Here is an 18,551-nt window from a genome sequence, read left to right on the forward strand (position 1 = left end):
AAGAGAGGGCCGTGAGAAGAAACCCTGCGTTAGCTCTATCCTTGTCTGCTTTAAGATAAGCCTCAGCTTGTCAAGCATAGTGCCAATACGACTGTTGTCACAACCATAAAGAGTTAACAGAAGATGTTTTAAAAAATATGCCTTTAATTTTTGCAAATGATATGCTACTCTGAAAAGCAATAAATAAGGATGTTTTTAAAATTTCTACTTGCCTTGTTTGTAAATAAAAATGTTTCCCCCACGATGAGAAAACCTATCACAAACACAGCTTGAGATGCTTAAGGATTATTTTTACCCATCAATTACAGAAGTTCTGCATGTCAAATGAGGTCTTAACTATGTGTCCCCATCATCTTTAAATTGCACTCTCAGATAATCCAGCATCACAGACACCAATTATGCATGTATTTAGCTTCATACAAACTCTTTTGTGTAGATTGCAATTTCTTCCACACCAGTGCATTCAGAAATAATATCAATTAACTCAGTAGAATCCCATAAATTATAATGACTACATAAATTATTATGGCTACAGGATTAAAATTAGGACTTGCTATCTCCAAAGTCTGCCCTTCCTGGTATCTGCCCAACACGTTCTTTTCACTGAATCTGCAAGAATTGTAAGCAATATGGTAACAAAATGGAACTAGAATACAACTTGCCCTTATGAGCTACTTAGTGTAGGAAAAGTCTAGCAGTTTTGTAGGCATGAGTTTCTTGAGGTTATTCACTTGTGTGTAAAGAAAGTGGCTCTTGACTTTTTTTTTTTTTTAATATTGATTTAGAGGCTTTCCTGAAGAATGTTGGCAAACCCCCTCCCCAATCACACTCCTATACTATAGAAACGCCAGATGTTTGGGGGTGGAGGAAACTGTGAATCGTTACAACTATACTAATTGAAACCTGCACCCTAATTTACTCTGAAGAACCTTCACAGATGAGGCTAACAATTTGTGCCTACATCAATTCCCATGTTAGAGAGGATACTCATTTATGGATTACAGATTGGGTTCTCTGCACCCACAAAAGAAATGTCTCCTCAGCAACAACTTTGGGTTCCTTAACTGCAGCAAACTGGCACTTCAGCAGCAGATGCTAATAAAATATATAAAAAATTTCTTTCTGTCATTTATTCTAATTAATTTTAAACCTCACGTGTCTTCTGCCAAGTGTAAAAACGTTTTCAGGTCATAAAAATGCAAGTGACACAACAATTCTAAATTCACAGTCCATGGTACAATAAGATGAAATCAGCACACAGTAGGGATTATCCTTTTTATTTTCTTTAGAAATGGATCAATGAAACCACTGTGCTTCAGGAACACACTAAAAAAAAATTTAATAGGACTTTTACGCCAGGTAGCCTTCCCCCTAACAAAGTTGTACATTGCTTATAATAATGCAGTTTGAATCTGGAATAATAGAAATATGAATCCAGTGCCAGCCCAGAGCTACGCTGATAGAAAGTACATTCACAAACAAACCCTCCCCCCCGCCCCCAATTCTTCCAAACACCTGCAGAGTCCCATTTCTACGGCTAGCTAAAAATAGTCTTGTTAAAATAGAAAAAGATTTTTCTACAAAAATTTGGGGGAAAGTCATGACATTTCAGCTAAATTGCTTTGCAGACAACTAAGAACGATGATAGATCAGTCTTCCCAAGACTTTCCCTTTCAAGATTTCACCCGGATTTCCACGTTCCTAAAAATAGTCCAACATTGCCACCGTGTGGTCAGAGATGGGCACGTTCACCGGGACAGTCGCACATGACGTCTCCCACGAGAAACCCCATGACAAATACCTAGTCAATGAATAACCACACCGCAAGTGAGAAAGAAAACTGAATTCTGAGTACTGAGTCCTTATGCTGGGGAACCAATTCTAAGTATGGGCCAATATAAGAAAAATAGTTTAAGATATTTTGTGATTAAGTCTTCAGTATCGTGACGCTCCCCTCCCTAAAGGCACAATCCATTTCCGCTCACTTCTTTCTCAGTACAGCACGTACTTCCCAACAAGCAAAATCTATGTGTATGCAAAAGACCATTCATTTCTTTAAACGTAAAAGTACTTGAAAAGTTTGAAACCTTTTTCTGGAGTTCGGGAAACAACAGAAATTGAATTTAAAAAATAATCTTTCACATAGACTTTTTCATTGCCGCCTTTCTCACACTGAAGAGATATGCTTCATAAATAATATTTAAGAAGTTGTCATCATTCTGAAAAACAAAACAGGTAATTGTTAGTGCACGATAGACATTTTGAGTAATGAGATCAGAAAATTTCTCCATTTTATGGACAAGATACTTTTAAACTTTACTCAGTTTTAAAAAATGAGCAATAGGAAGGCTATTTCCTTTACCAAAAATATGTATTATTTCCAAGCCTTGATAGAAGCCTTATAAGAACTGGATGTGAATATAAATTTTACTGCAGCAAACATGACTTTATTTCTATAAGAAGTAATGAGTACACAGAAAGCAAATTTTCAAAACTCACAATGGATTTAACTGGAGTTCACTATTCTTGCATGACAACGTGGTGACAATACAACCCTGTAATTTCTTCTCTTGTCCTCATTTACCTAGGGATTTCCTTAAGTAGTTTCCTCCACTAGGTCAGTGATAATTCCAAGCATGTCTGAAGGAACAGTGAAACACTCTGGGTTTTGATCCTATACTAAATCCTACCTGGGCAAATCCCTGCATCTCGTTTAGCCCTTTTAGACTTAATGCTCCTAACTGAAGCTGCTCCTTTTGCTCTGATGCTTGTTTAACTTTTTCCTTTTGAAGATCATTTTGCAAGAATGGGTCAACCCGCATTAAGAAAGAATGTAGCTCACATAAACATATGAGCATAATTAAAATCAAGAGACTATTTGAGGCAAATCAGGAGTACCCGAGATTGTAGTTTTATATAATGGAAAATAACAGGTAAGAAACTGGCAGTAAATAATTTCCAGGTAATTCAGTTAATCCTAACTACCATCAAGAACAGCACGGTCAAATATACATTTTACAAGCACAGTTTCATAGGGTAAGATCCAATTTTCCTTGGCTAATTTCCTTTTTAACTTTGTATATGGTTTTACTACCATCCAGATACTTGAAGTATGTAAAGACAGGATAATGCGGTATTTTTATTTTTTAATCCCAAACTAAAAATACAGGGGAAAAAATGAGAAAAACCTCTAATTTGTTAAAGATACTATTTTCTTTCTGGGTCTATAACTTAAGTGACATTTTAAGTAACTTCAACATTCCAATGATGACTTTTATTTTTATTCCAAAGCCATATTGGCACATAGTTTTGGCCTACAAATTGGACCCTTAAACCTGTGTCTCTCTCTCTTGTGCTTTGTAGCCAGGTCTTTAGTTATATAATCTCTCCTCAACTTCTACTCTTCAGATATTCATCACATGGCAGGTTAAGGAAAAAAATATACTCTTAATCACTCATACCATCCCTGAGCAGTAAACAATCATCTCATACATAATGCTGTCAATGCTTTGTCACGTTTAGACCTGAAAAACTGCAGCAAAAGGAATTTTAGCATTTGAACTAAAGAATTACACTGAATAAACCGAACTAGTATATTTTTAGGTTATCTAACCCATATTTTAAAGTTGTTCACACTCATCCTGCAATTTTAATTTCCCATCTGAATTCCTCTTACTGCTAACACGCATCTCTGAAATACTTGGCAGCTAGGATAATCACCCATTATTTATCCTTGGCTAAAAATATAATAGATATCTCTCTTGCTCGCAGGCCGACCTTATGAAGCTTTCAGTCATCTTTGCTCTTTGTTGTCAAATTTATTATCTTTCCTGTTATCTTTCCTATTTTCCCAAATCAAATGTATTAATCAAAATGCAGTTAAGCCAGCAGTGTGCAAAGAGAGGCTATCACATCCCTGGTCTATGCCATAGTGCTCCATTAACACGCAGCCGTAAGTAGCACAACTTCCAACACACATTTCAATTATTTGTTCAGCCTCAAGACAGACAGATACAACTGATTATAGGGTGCTTATATCAAAATGGGAATCAGGTTTTTAAGCAAAGTAGGAGAATTCTTGATGCTTTACCTGGATCAAGTGTAGAAGTGTTTCCTGCAGCTGCATCTTAGTTATTGAGCTGCTGTTGACCCCAGATGGCTCTGGGGTTTGCAGTGGCAGGAGAAGGCTAGCTGAGCCAGCAGCAGGTTCTTGGCTTGCTGCAGCTAACCGCCCGCTTTCATTTGCTTTTGGTGGAGCAGGTGTGGTCTGAGTGAAAAGCATTGGGGACATCAACAAGGTAGGAGTCACAGTGGCAGGAATGCGTTGAGGTGAGATTACCTGTCCGTATAAAAATAAAGTCATCAATTAAACCTATCTACTTACTTCTACGGGAAAAAAGATGGTGAAAATTGCAGACTGATTTGCAACAGGTACAGAGACTGCTGGAGATCGATACAGTTATGTGAAACTCCAGCACAGGACCACCTATATGATCTATTTCCAGATTAAAAGGTCTTTCATCCAATTTGATCTACCAAACAGTTTTCAAAATCAAAAAGGCCCTTAAAGAGGAGAAAAACCTTGATGCTGCAGTAGTTCTGCAAGTTCTCTCAGTATCATATCCATGCCAATCTGCAAAGAATTTTTACTTTTAAATTTCACAATGCATCCTGGAACTGTAAAACATGCAGGCCCAGCAAATACTATCAGATATAATACAGAACATAATAGAAAGTTTATTCACTCAGTTTGCAGATATCAGAGCTCTCTCCAGGTAATTCTAGTAATAAATCTTAATCCTAATCAGTCACCTCCTTGCTATTCAAGTATCCGACTTTTTTTTTTTTTTCCTTCAAAGAACAGAACATACAAAGGAGTTAACAGGAGCTCAACAAAGCTCCTCTCTTTTGGACTGCAGCATGACTTATTGCTCCTGTATGAAGGTGAAAGGCTACTGCATCACTTCACTTCGTGTCCTGGGTTACATTTCAATTTTGAAGAAAAATTAAAATTAAGAAAAGTCTGAGGTTTATCTCCTAGGTGTGCAAAACAACATAGTTTAATATTAAAGAGCATTCATATTTTGCAGTTTGTGTTACTGCTAGTTATGACTGTTCTACCCAAGACATTTCTGAACAATGTTAGGTAGACTACAACACAAAGAGAAATAGAAAGAAATGAGGAGGACTGAGATCTCATGCTGGTTTATGTGAAATTTAAGGAAGCAGAAAGACTAGGGATGAGGAAAGACTCATGGATACTAGAAAGCACACAATATGCACCTAATGCAAAAATCTGCCAGTACACATTTTAGGTAAATATTAGTCCCATTTCTCAAATATAGCGTACTACTTAAAACGAAACCTCTTGGCCAACTGCTTTTTTTATACCCCTGGGCATATAATCATAACAGAAATCATAAAGTCTGTGTTACTAGCTCCCGGATGAGTTAAGGCCTTCCTAACTCGTAGGTTTGCTTCAAACAGTAAGGCAGTGCATATGTTTGTGCACCTATACTTGAAAAACAATGTTAATTTTAGAAGAAAACCAATATAAGTCCAAAGTGACATCCCTCTGTGTCGTGAGACCTTCAGATGCTGCACAGATGTTCTCCTGTGAGAAGATTGTTCTCCTGCCTGGGGAAGACTGACTACCCCCAGACACTTATCACAATGCTTTTTCTCTACTCATCCATGCAGCTGAAGAAACTGCTCTTTAATTTACCTCAAGCAAAATTGGCAGGGTTTGCTTAAACGAGAAGATTCTTCCTAATGGCATCTCAAGAATGCATATACAAACTGCTCTCCAAGGGCAGAAACCTTCAACAAAGGGATGGTGGCAGCAGCTGAGGGAGATAAACTGTCCCACTAATATAGCTGAATCTATGACAATGTCAAAGACCTAAATAACATGCCCTTCAAAAATCAAAAGACGTTTCTCTCTAGAGTCTAGGGCAAATAAATAAAACCTGAGGCAAACTGTGCTCTTAATAATATACAGTTACTACTGTCAAGCATGTATACATGTTGTGGTTTAAAAGACATATGGAAAATTTTTTGTTTTCTCTGGATAGAAACGATTTTTTGTTAGGACTTGCCAAGCATATAGAAACTATATGGAATAAGCAATATTGCCATCTACTGGTGACACAGCTAATACCTACAGGTTACTGCAAAATTTATAATATTTGTATCAGAAGAAGAGCAGAAAAATATACGTATCATTTTTTCAGTGCATAGCATTTGCTTCTATATGCAAACATTAAAATGTATTTTTTGTTAACAGCTTGTTCTCAAAACTTATGCCATTTAACAACCTTTTACAGAAACAACATTAAAAAAAACCCACAAACAAAACATAAAGGCAAGTTTTCATTTTAGATTTAGTTCAGATCACGTTCTGTCACTGGGACAACTGACACCCACCAGAAAATAGGATGCTGATCTTGGCATTACTGGTGCAATTCCTATAGCACCATGTTATTGCTGAAAGCACTGAAAATGCTCTTTGGTGTCATTAACAGCCTCCGGGTCAATCTTTTAGCTTTGAGTAATTTCTCACAAGACATAACAACCCTTCCAAAATGCTGTAGATCCACTTCTTCCCCACAGAATCTAATCTGAGTTGCTTGTTCATCCAGCCTCTAATGAATTATCTCCAGCTTTATGGGGTCAACACTTACATCTCCGAGTCACTAATAACAGACTAGGAGTCTACTGTCAGTTGTGCAGCAATGAAGTAAGAACAATGAAAAATGTGCAAAATAATTGTTGCAGCATATAATATTCCTTCTCTGAAGCACAAACGCTCACTAAGATACCTGTCTGCTATTCCGCGTGTCTGCTGGCAGCTAGATAACACGATAGCTGGCAAATTCACATAACACCATCAACCAAGGAATGCACTGGATCTCCCGTAACGCAAATTGGCACCCTCTGTCAGTTCCCATGCATGCAGAATCCCACACGTATCAACTGCTCCTCTGGAAAATCAGCACCTGGTGGGTGCTGAAGGCCTCTAACTGTTTTTAGAGGCATTACTTAAAACTGAGAACATTTCATTTAAGAATGGTTCAGGAACTTTGACAGTTACTATTAAAATAAAGCTGGCTACGATGCTAACATTGCTTTGTCTTTCAAGTTTAATTCAGAATTTTTTTAGTTGATGTTTAATTACAGAATCTTATATTACTTTTCAAAACAAGTTTAATGTACCTATTCACATTCCTCCTGTGCATGTTTACAATCTCATGCTGAAACTGCAGTCAGGACAATTGAGAGTTAATGGTGCGATGCTCACACCAAACTTACTAGGTACCATGCACATATTCAGAAGATGTAGCACTATGTACAAAATACATTCTTGATGGAAAATGCTCTGAGAAATGAGAAAAATGGGCTGCAAGATAAGTGGCTTTCTAAAGAAAAGATAAATTTGTGTCAAGGTTATTGTAAGCACTTTTAAAACCATAATTCTGATTAACATAAACACTTAAGCATGCATGTATCTGTAATCAGGATAACTCATGCCTAACACTAAGCATATGCTTAAAAGCCCACTGCAGATTAATGCTTTTTTATTGCATCTTAAGCACACGTTACTCACTGTCCACATAAGGAATACTTCACGGAATAGGGCTGGCACCAGACCAGACTGAATGCTTCTGTGTATTATTCTTCAGCTTTTGCTTTTTTTCTTTTTCTTCCTTTTTTAATTTTTTTTTTTTTTGGTAACTGGTCTCTTCCTTTCCATGTGGGAGATCACAGTTCTTACACCATATGGAGATGCAGCAGAAGCCAATTTAAACTTGGACTTGTAATGTGTCAATTGTGGAAAAGACTATTGCTTTCATTTTCTTAGTGCTGCTGATGGATTTAGAGTGTTCCTTTAATATAATTTTTCGAACAACAGACATGGTCCAGATACCTCTCTATTCCTGTCAGATTTTTTGGACTTTGATTTGTCTGTATGCTGAATTGTAGTAGAAGAGGCAATACCAAAAGATAAATAATTACAGAGAACAAACCTTTTGCTGCATTTGTTGTCAGACTCTGCTTTGATCAATTTTGCATGAGCATGTGCAGATATATTTGTGCCAATTCAATTTCACTTGAATGTCTGTCTGCAGGCATGGCAGCACTTAAAGCCTCTGATCTACAGCAAGAATGATATTATGGTAAGATTAGTGTTGGTTTTAAAAGTTGTTTCAAATTTTTGTTTCAATTTTTTTGCAAAAGTAGGAATTTTTCATGTGGCTAATTCATGGTATTCTACGGGAATACAGACTCGTTCCTTCATTTTTAGCCTCGCTCCCTTTTTCTTTTTGGGCAATCGCTGCATGTGAAAGAGGCCATTCCTTCCAGATTGCAGAGCTTTAGGTGTCCTAAACAATAATTAGTCATACTTTCATTATCATTTTTAGTCAATGTATTAAATCTCATAAGCAATACAAACTGTGTCGGAAGAACTGCATCTAATGCTGTTGTGACAGCAGCTGTGGCTGTGTCAGTCCGTGAAGCCACTCCTAGGCAGTCTCATTCTACTTGGTCTGCTCACAGCCATGCAAAGTGAGACCTAGAGTCTCCTTAGTTACCCCCCCCACCCTTTTTTTTTTTTTTTTTTACGGCAAACTTGCAGCAATAATCACAGTGAATGAGACTTGTTCCAATGAAGATTTTTCTCTTCTCACAAACTATTGTTCTGTTCCTACTCAAGCAGTAAAATCATTGAAATCGAATTATGTCAGAACTCAGTAATTCCCTTTCAATATTGCAACTAATGCTGGTATCCTTTTCTTTTTCAAATATACACAAATAAAGTCATTAGCCACATCAGCATCTATATGGATTTTTCATTTGAAAATACTTCAGCATACTTGCCTTTTTTTTTTTTTAATGCACGCTGACTTATAATGCATAGCCTGGCACTTGCCTCATTTCACTTTTACCTTCAAAGCAGGAATGTCTTATGTCTCCATGCTATCAGTACATGTAACACCGAATCAGACAATTTCTTTCATTTATAGCAGGCAAGTTCCAAGCCCAGTGAAAACAGAAGTAAATTTTTGTGACTCTGGATCCTCTTTTTATTCATTAGCACTCCACTGGAAAGTCAGATTACCATCTGTAAGCAACTGATCCTGAATAATTTCAATGGCTAATCCCCCCTCCAACTCTTTCACATAGATTCAAAGTCATGCTGCTTTAATTAAAAGAATAAAAATAATGATGGCTATTTGCTATATCAAATTTATCTTCCTCTGACCTCTCTCACAGACTTAGAAATCTTGACCCATCACAGTGTTAGTGACAGATGTGCCCCTTAATTGTTAAATGACTGTTTCGGCCTCTTCATGTGTAGGATAACTTTCTAGAATAAGGAGGATTCTTGGAGCATGCTGAAGTATTCTGTAGTCTTTCATTCAGGTTTTTAAGAAGCTGCAACAGAAAAGCAGCTTTTGAACTTGACACTGAAGAGGTGAATGTTTTTTCATTTGGATAAGTAACTAAGTCAGACTCCAGTACAACACAAGCCTTGTGGACAGTCTGTCCATGATAAAGGAATTCAAAAGAGGCTTAGATGCATCCCCAAACAGGACATTTAAAGACATTCAGGTGTAGAAGATCCTACAGAAAATGAAGTTGTTAACAAAGACAGTAGTTGTCCAGGATGAGACGTTTTGTAATTGCACGTGATGCTTTTCTGAAGAACAGAAGAATGCACTCATGAGAGAGACGCAGTCTCTTAACATCTCCTGAACTTTTTAAGACACCAATCTGACTTCTATGGTCACAATCACCAGAATTAAAGCATTTGGTTTGAATAATGAACGATGTGCAACATGTGGTACAATAGTAACAAAAATATACTAGGCAAAATGAAACAAAGACTAACCTTACAAAACACCAAATTCAAAAGATTGCGAGATTTTTGTTTATTTAAAATAGATGTTGAAGTTTCCCATTTACCTGAAAGAGCGCGCTCTGTTTTTCTGTACCTGGTGCCTTTTCTATCCAGGAATCCAGTGGTTTCAGTGTATTGGTATTCTGAGTAACAACTGGAAACTTAGCTGCCAAGGTTGGTCTGCTGGATACATGCAGCTGTTGTTCTTGTTGCACTATCTGGAGTTTTTTCAGTAACTCCTGAGGTGAAATCACCCCAGAATTGGCTGCTTGATTGCCAGAGAGAGAAAGTGGCTGTCTAGGAAGTTTGGATTGTTCTTTACCAAGCGTCTGAGACTCCAAAGTCTGGCCTGGTAAGGAACCATTGAAATATACCAAAGGTGGTTGGCTCATACTATTTACTGTTGCTGCCGGCGCTCCAACAGCAGCAGGAGTCCTGCTGAACACAGAAGCTGGCGAGTTCACAGATGCTGTTGCACTGGGGTCCATTTTAGTCACCGATCCCGACTGACTCTGTAATTTCTGTAATAAGCTCTGAGTGCCAGCAGTATCCTGAACTACATGAGATGTTGTGATACCATGAGAAGTCACAGGTTGGAAGAGTCCTGTGAAAGTCTCACCCACAGGGTGGATATTGCCATTTTCACAGAGCCGGTTCTCAGGAAACTCAGCAAGGGGATGAAGGTCTGTCCCACGCACCATCAACTTCTGAATAGCAGGGCAAAGCTGCTTCTCTGCAGAGGGTGAATGCCTGCTAGGTTCTTCGTAGGACAGTGAACGTACCACACCCTGCCTGACAGGAAGATTCTCTTGATGCTGTTTATTAAGTGGTGGTTCTGAGACATCTGGCTTTTCTTGTTTTCCAAACAGTGCTGTCAAGGACAAGTGCTGAGGTTCAGGATCCACGTTCTGTGAGGGGACAGAGGAAAAAAGTAAACATAGTTCACTCATGCATAAGTTACATTAAGTGGTGACAATATTTAGCCAGCAGTATTCACGGAAAAGCTGAGAAAACTGCTATGCTCTTTTCTCCCAAGAGGATTTTTAATAGTTTTGTCACATAGGAAGGGCAAGAAGACAGTTGTCAAGCTGCTAATGTGGGAGAAAAATCAGTGAATCTGAGAGATAGCAGTGGCTTCACTTTAAATACCATGAAAGAGCATTTTCCTTTTCAGCCATCAGTGCAATATTAGTAAGAGACAAAAATGTCCCCATGTATGAAGTAGGGCAACTTCTTATATATCTTCCTGTCACAGCTGAATTCAGCTTTTAGGATTTCGCAGTGTGATTTAGCTTGAAGATATATCAAAAGACTTTTCTTTATTCAGATTAACTGAATTCACCTAAAAAAAAAACCAAACCACAAAAACTACGATCAAAGCAGCATCTGAAATTTGAAAGACTAGTATTTCTCCATTGCATCAGGATAGTATGCCTGTAGTTTACATGTTTCCACATCATACGGTGGGGGTTGGGGAGCTTTTTACAAAATAGATGAGTTTTGCATTAAAATAATTCCTTACAGTGGTTCCACTTCAAATTCTTGCACTGACCTTACGACTCAAATATTCCTACACAGTTAGTTGATTAGAGTATCACTACTCAGAAAACACACAAAACATTTTACCTTGCTTTGCTGAGATATTCGTTGATTTTCACTAGGCTTCACTGGAATTGGTTTGATTAGGTTGGGGTTGTTATAGATTGCAGAGGAACTGGTTATTTGTTTTGGCTCTGAGCACGTCTTACACTGCAACACAAAATAAGTATTTTTTCGTTAAGTGTGAGAATACCTTTTCCCTTAGTTCTCCAGCATAGTGAAGTACAGACATAGTCAGGTATTCAATAACCAAAACTACTAGCTATGCTATTGAAAGTACTTTAACAACTGCACCCTAATTTTCTAAAACCACAAAGCATATGTAAAAATAAACACTTGACTGCAAGATTTCCTGAGTACAAGGCTTCCCTCTAATTTAAATCTCAGTTCTCTTTCTTATCTTCTGCTTTTCCCTTACTTAAAAAAAAACCATAAAATAATTTTTAAAAACCACCTCAGAAACCAAGCAACAGACATGTTTTTCCTGCATCAGTAGGCAGCTAGAAGTAGTTTAGATACATGAAGGATTAATGTGCCCATAAAAAACATTTTAAATGCTTTTGCTAAAAACTAGAATTATAAGTCATAGTCTTTTACATAAATATTCCACATTGTGGGAACTTGGAGGATGCATGTACCTGCACAGGAAAATAATTAAAGATTTAATCAAATCTGTAGAATTGGTACGTTTCCTTGTTAAATATGACAGGATTAATAACCATATTTATAAAAAGATGGGCAGAGACAGATGACTAACAGCGATCAGGGACATGGAATGGCTGACATAGGAAGAGAGAAGGACATGATTTAATTCAGAAAAAATGCACAGAAAATGCTGCAAGAGAAAGAAATAATAAATGTAAAAGGTGAATACAATGTCTTACATTGTACAAAAAATAAGAATACAGTACATGAAACTAAAAAAGCATTAGGTATACAAGGAATGCTATTGTCTGTAGAAAAGAAAACAGTACATTGGAAGTCATTGTCTCTCAATACGATTGAAACCAAGAAACCGGAAAGATTTTTTAAAGAATCATCTAATAAAAAGTTAATCCTATCTAACAAGAATATTCACAGTTAATTACCTGAGTTTGATGGGCTATAAATTTTATGCTGCAGGACTAATGGTTGGGGTAAGGAATGATCATTTTCCGCTTCTCATTCTTTCCTCCAGAGAGCCCAGTCTTGTGCATTACTAAGGACAGAACTCTGGACTGGACAGACTGCCATACGGACCACACAGCAGTGCCACTACTGTGCAATTATGAAAATATCAGTGTCCTTTCCAGAACCTTCCGAGACAAACTCCTTAGGATTCAAATGTTTTGAGTGAGAAAATAACCCCCAACCCCAAATACACAAAACTGATAATTTAACCCAATTCTGACATCTACTGCAACAATAAACAAAGACAGAGTGTTTCCAGGGCTGCTCTGTGAAACAGAACTTGAGTTCTCGAGGGGACTCAAAGGGCTCTGGGAGGTACTCAGTGACTTCTTTGCAACATTTGTCCTCAGGAATCCCAGGCACCTGAGGCTGGTGGGGAAGTCTGGAGTGACGAAGATCACTGCAGATCCCTTGGTAGGGAAGGATCAGCTTAGGGAGCATGGAAACAAATTGGACATATACGAGTCCACGGGACCAGATAGGATGCACTCATGAGACCTGAGGGGGCTGCCTCCATCATTGTGTAACCACTCGATTATTTTTGCAAGGTAAAGGCAATTGGAGGAGGTTTCCAAGGACTGGAAGAAGGCAACTATCACTCCTCTCTTCAAGAAGTGCAACAAGGAGGATTTGGGAAACTTCAGGCTGGTTTGCCTCACCTCAATCCCTGAGAAGGTGATGGAACAAATCCTCCTGGAAGCCATTTCCCAACATATTAAGGACAAGAAGGTGACTGGAAGTAGCCACCATAGATTTACAAAGCAGAGATAATGCTTGTTCAATCCAATAGCCTTTTATAGCAAGGCGACTGGCTCAGTGGATGATGGGAGAGCAGCGGATATTGTTTAACCTGACTTCTGCAAAGCTTTTGATGCTGTCTCCCATAGCATCCTCAAAGACAAACTGATGAAATGCAGACTAGATAAACAGACAGTGAGATGGACAGAAAACTATCTGATCTGCTGGACTCAAAATATTGTTGGCATGAAGTCCAACTGGAGGCCAGTCACAAGTGATGTATGCCAGGGTTTGACACTGGGGTCAATGCTGTTTAACATCTTCATTAATGACCTGAATGATGGGGCACAGCAGGCTTGCAGATAATACAAAACAGGGATGTGTAGTAAATAGACCAGATCGTTGTGCTGCCAGAGGGATCAGAAGGACCTTGACAGTCTGGAGAAATGGGCTGACAAGAACATGAAGTTAATGAAGGGAAAGTGAGGAGGAATAACCCCATGCAGTACAGGTTGGTGCTGACCGACTGACTGAAAAGCAGCTTTGCAGAAATAGACCTGGGTGCACAAGAAGTTGAATATGAATCAGCAACATGCCCTTGTGGCAAGAGGCGGCCAACAGCATCCTGAGTTGCATCAGGCAGAACATTGCCAGCTGCAGCACTACATCCAGTTCTAGGCTTCCCAGCACAAGAAAGACACAGATACAAGAGTGAGTTCATTGAAAGTCTATGAAGTCGATTTAAGCACCTGTCAAGCAAGGAGAGGCTTAGTCTTCAGAAGAGAAGGTGCAGGGTATAATATCAATGTCTATAAAGACGTCATGGGAGGAAGGAAAGGAGACTGAGAAAGACTCTTCTCAGTGATGCCCAGTAAAGACAAGAGGCAAAAGGTAAAAAAATAGAACATACAAAATCTTGATTAAGCTTCAGAAAAAACTTTTTGTACTTTAAGAATGTTTGAATACTGGAACAGGTAGCCCAGAGAGGTTGTGGAGTCTCTGTCCATGGAGATATTCAAAACCTGACTTAACATGGCCCTGAGTAACCTACTTTAGCTGATACTGTTGTAAAAAGGAAGGTTAGACTAGACTGTCTCCAGAGGTCCCTTCCAGTCTCAATGATTCTGTGAGTCTCTGCTGAAAAATCATCTTGTGGGTGTTCGGACAGTCAAGGATTTCTACAATGAAATTCCGAAGACATGACCTTGCAAAGTAGAAGTATAGTTCCATTCAGGTACCTGTCTTTCTTCTGTTGTATGACAATTTTTGGTTCAAATGTTGCTCTTAGAAATAACTTTAAAGCATGCACAGACAATTATGCCGGAGGGTGGTTCAGCTATTCAGTTTGAAGAAGGAACAAGCACCTGCCTCTTCTTTCCTGCTATACCCCTACTGCATAAAGTGAGAAACTTTCTCAAGCACTAGGTTGGAAAAAACCATGAAGAACAAAGTACTGACATGCCAGCAATGCAGAGCTTCACAGCAAAACTGAATTTCAGTTAAATATAAAACCATGTAGGAAGTGCCTCATGGCTAATCTGAGTAGGCCACATTCAACATGTAAATATATTTAAACTCAGCTATACTTTGCGCCCTCTCTAGAGAAAAAAAGAAAAACAACAAAAAACCCCAAAGAAATAATTTTACTAGAACGTGGTATCTCATTCACTGAGAGCCTTGTTACCCACCTCACAGAGCAGTGCAAGTTTGATGACTAAAGACGTCCCAAAATTCAAAGAAAGAGCTAAGTCCAAAGACTATTAATGGTAAGCAAAACAGTTTTCTTTTAAAGCTAGTCCATGCTTACCTCCCTTCTCTATGATTCAAAGCCTGATTAATGGAAGCATTCCACAGAAATCTGCACTTAATTGAAGTTTCAGTTTTGCTTTGCAATTTGTATTTAAGATAGTTATGAATGGATTGCTATGAAAAATTGTAACAGAAAGAAGCCATGAAAAAAGTGTAAGAGACAAGCCTACAACATAACTTAAAGCTTTTAAACTAAGGAAAAGTTTCCTTTCCACTTATTAGCTCCGAGTTAAATTTATCACTGCAACATTGTTTCCTTAGGTTCTTCTGAGCTTACATGTTGTTATCCTTGAGTTTGAGTAGCTTAATTTTTTTGTTGTTGTTTTCTACAAGCTTTCTTTTCTCATAATTTCCAGGCAGTTCATACAGACTCTCAACAATGTCCTAGAATGGAGCCTTCTGCAACCTCATCAACTTTGGAAAAATTTTTTATACACGGTAGGAAAAATGACTGAATCATTCTTAAATCATTTTCCCACCCAGTTTCTGGCTGGTGACTTACGCTGTCTCTCATTCACATAATGACAGTTAAGCATCTTACCTAGTTAATTATCAGGTGAAAGTTATTTTCATAGTCCAAATATTTAGCCCCTATTTGATCTATACTAAAACAAGTGAAGGCAATTTACTTTTTTAGATTGGAAAGATCCTATATGGTACTACGTACACCAAAACCACACTTCAGTAAGGTTAAATAGCTTTTTCTCTCTAAAACTGTTCTCTTTCTAATGATGGTCCCTTTTCTTCAATATACCTCCTTCTTACTGCTATTTTTCAACAGAGCTTTTTTAGCAAAACCCATATAATTACGCATCAAAAGAAGTGTAACCAGCAGGCCGAGGGAGGTGATTGTCCCCATCTACTCTGCTCTCATGAGACCCCACCCGGAGTACTGCACCCAGTTCTGGGGCCCCCAACATAAGAAGGACACAGACCTGTTGGAGCGAGTCCAGAAGAGGCCACAAAGACAATCAGAGGGCTGGAGCAACTCTCCTACAAAGACAGGCTGAGAGAGTTGGGGTTGTTTGGCCTAGAAAAGAGCGGGCTCCAGGGAGACCTTATAGCGGCCTTCCAGTACCTAAAAGGGGCCTACAGGAAAGACGGGGAGGGACTCTTTATCAGGGAGTGGAGCGATAGGACGAGGGGTAATGGTTTTAAACTGAAAGAGGGGAGATTTAGATTAGATATTAGCAAGAAATTCTTTACTCTGAGGGTGGTGAGACATTGGAACAGGTTTCCCAGAGAAGTTGTGGATGTCCCATCATTGGAAGTGTTGAAGGTCAGGCTGGACCGGGCTTTGAGCAACCTGATCTCGTGAAAGATGTTCCTGCCCACAGCAGGGGGTTGGACTAGATGATCTTTAAAGGTCCCTTCCACCTCAAACCATTCCATGATTTAAACTTTTTTCTTTAACATGATGGGTAACATCCTCTTGTATATTTCACAATGAAGTATGCAGAACTTAAAAAATACCCTTGTTTCTCCAGGGTATTTTAATAGTCTGAATTCTTCAGACACCATAAGTACCTTAGATTCCACTGTCATGCTCTGCATGATCACAAAGTAAGCATACAGAAAAGAGGTGAGAAGGAGGAGAGTTTAACAGAGGAGTTATCGCTATATGAGCATTTTTTCAGACCAAATCCCTCAGCAGAATGAAGAGCACTATACATAAAGGGCTACAGAGAATGACATTGACCTGACCTGGTATCATTCCAATGATTTGCTAACATGGCTAGTAGGCTGCTATCAAATGCAGGTAAGTTTGCTGAAGAGAAAAAAAGCCTCTGACAATTTCAAAGGAATCCGTAACTACTTCAGCTCAGAATATAAGGTCATTTTGTCAGATGGGTACCATGGCCTTGCTGATGAGTAAAGTAGGAGCACCAGTATGTCATTGTAAGCAACTATTGGGTGGACAGGTAAAGAAGATATCAGACGCCATCATCATCAAACCGCAAAAAGGAGCAGAAAAGAAATGTCACCATGCTCCTTAGTGACAGAACCAGAACAGTACTCATGAGCTACAACACGTGACAATTACTACATCTTGCTTCACAGGTCTGTCCTTTAGTCATGTGTCTTGTTCAAAGCTATTCTCCTACAAAGATGCATAAGAAATCAAAAGGATATAAGGTCAAGAAAAAGAAAGGCTAAGCAACATTGGGGAAAAAAAAAAGACATATGTAGTGAACATCAATCAAAAAGAACAAGATCAGCACTGAGGATGTTTTAGGCAAGTTTGGTATAATCAGAGACATTTGAGGCAAACACCTGCTCTATGTTGTGAGGTTTCGTATCTCCCTGTACAATATGAAGCTCAAGCAGAACAGGATATTGTCAAAGGAAACACATAATGGACAAGCACGGTACCTCAGTATTGCAGCTCTCCTGAAGCAAATACCATGTCACATCCCAGTCTTATGCTCTATAGCAAAAACCTGACTTTGAGACATGTGAGCCGCAAAGACCTGTCAAGTAGAAGAAGGAGGTCCTAGAAGGAAAGAAGGTCAGACAAGACCTGATAGAACTTAGAAGAGCTTTGCAGATGGATGCCTATGCTGAAAGCGATGAAGAGAACTTCGAAGTTGTCAGAGCTCAAGCGCAGAGCTAAAAAGCCCTGGAAATTTATGATTTCTACCTATCTGATGTAAAGCAGCCACAAGATGACATTAATGAACAGTGACATGAAGATACGTACAAGGTGCTCTGCAGAAGAGAGCAGCTAAGGAGGACAAGAACTGTCTCAAAGAAGAGCAGCAGCAGCAAGGATTTCCAGTCAGAGCCCTACTTAAGCGAGACATACTGAACCAATTCAGACTGGTCGAGAACAGTAGCGTAGACTCTGCATCATCCAGGCTGAGTATGGCACAGTGCCCTCAGGAAAGCTAGCTCTCCTGAAGCCTAATATCAAGTCTTTCACACAGTTAACAAATCAAAAGCTAAGGCTCACATGTCTCAAAACTCAGAAACTATACTCTTGTTTGGGCAGGGCAGCACCATAGGAACATTTTGCTGAAAAAGAGAGCAAAGAAGCCACCAAAGAACAGAAACAGAGGTCCAGAGGCCATGCTTGCTTGCTACCAGAAACAATGTTCTTATCAAATGGTAGTGTGTCCTTAGTAACAAAGAAAGAAGTTTCAGTTATTTTGGGCACATCAACCAGCTAACAGACGTCCACCTAATCTGATCTTTAATAAATCAAAAACAGTGTAGTAAATGGGTAGATGCTGTAGAAGCACAGAGCTAAAACCAGAGCTTGACAAAGCACAATGGTTAAAAAGAAACACATTTTGTCATGCTTTGTTCTGTACCCTAGCAGCTCTCCAAC

General features: G+C 38.8%; 1 protein-coding gene across 2 annotated transcripts in view; it reads right to left on the reverse strand.

The window, feature by feature from the left end:
* Positions 1-1,262: 1,262 nt before the first annotated feature.
* Positions 1,263-18,551, reverse strand: part of DCP1B (decapping mRNA 1B) — a 46,570-nt gene continuing 29,281 nt past the window's right edge. For both annotated transcript variants that reach the window (XM_074584627.1, XM_074584637.1), the window contains exons 6-9: positions 11,531-11,653; positions 9,970-10,812; positions 4,091-4,339; positions 1,263-2,219 (exon numbers count right to left, since the gene is read on the reverse strand). In XM_074584627.1, the coding sequence (XP_074440728.1) occupies positions 2,139-2,219; positions 4,091-4,339; positions 9,970-10,812; positions 11,531-11,653 (1,296 nt within the window). In that variant the 3' untranslated portion in view covers positions 1,263-2,138. The remainder of the gene's footprint in view (positions 2,220-4,090; positions 4,340-9,969; positions 10,813-11,530; positions 11,654-18,551) is intronic.

The sequence above is a fragment of the Larus michahellis genome, chromosome 1 (genome assembly GCF_964199755.1).
Source record: "Larus michahellis chromosome 1, bLarMic1.1, whole genome shotgun sequence".
In the NCBI taxonomy this organism is placed as follows: domain Eukaryota; kingdom Metazoa; phylum Chordata; class Aves; order Charadriiformes; family Laridae; genus Larus; species Larus michahellis.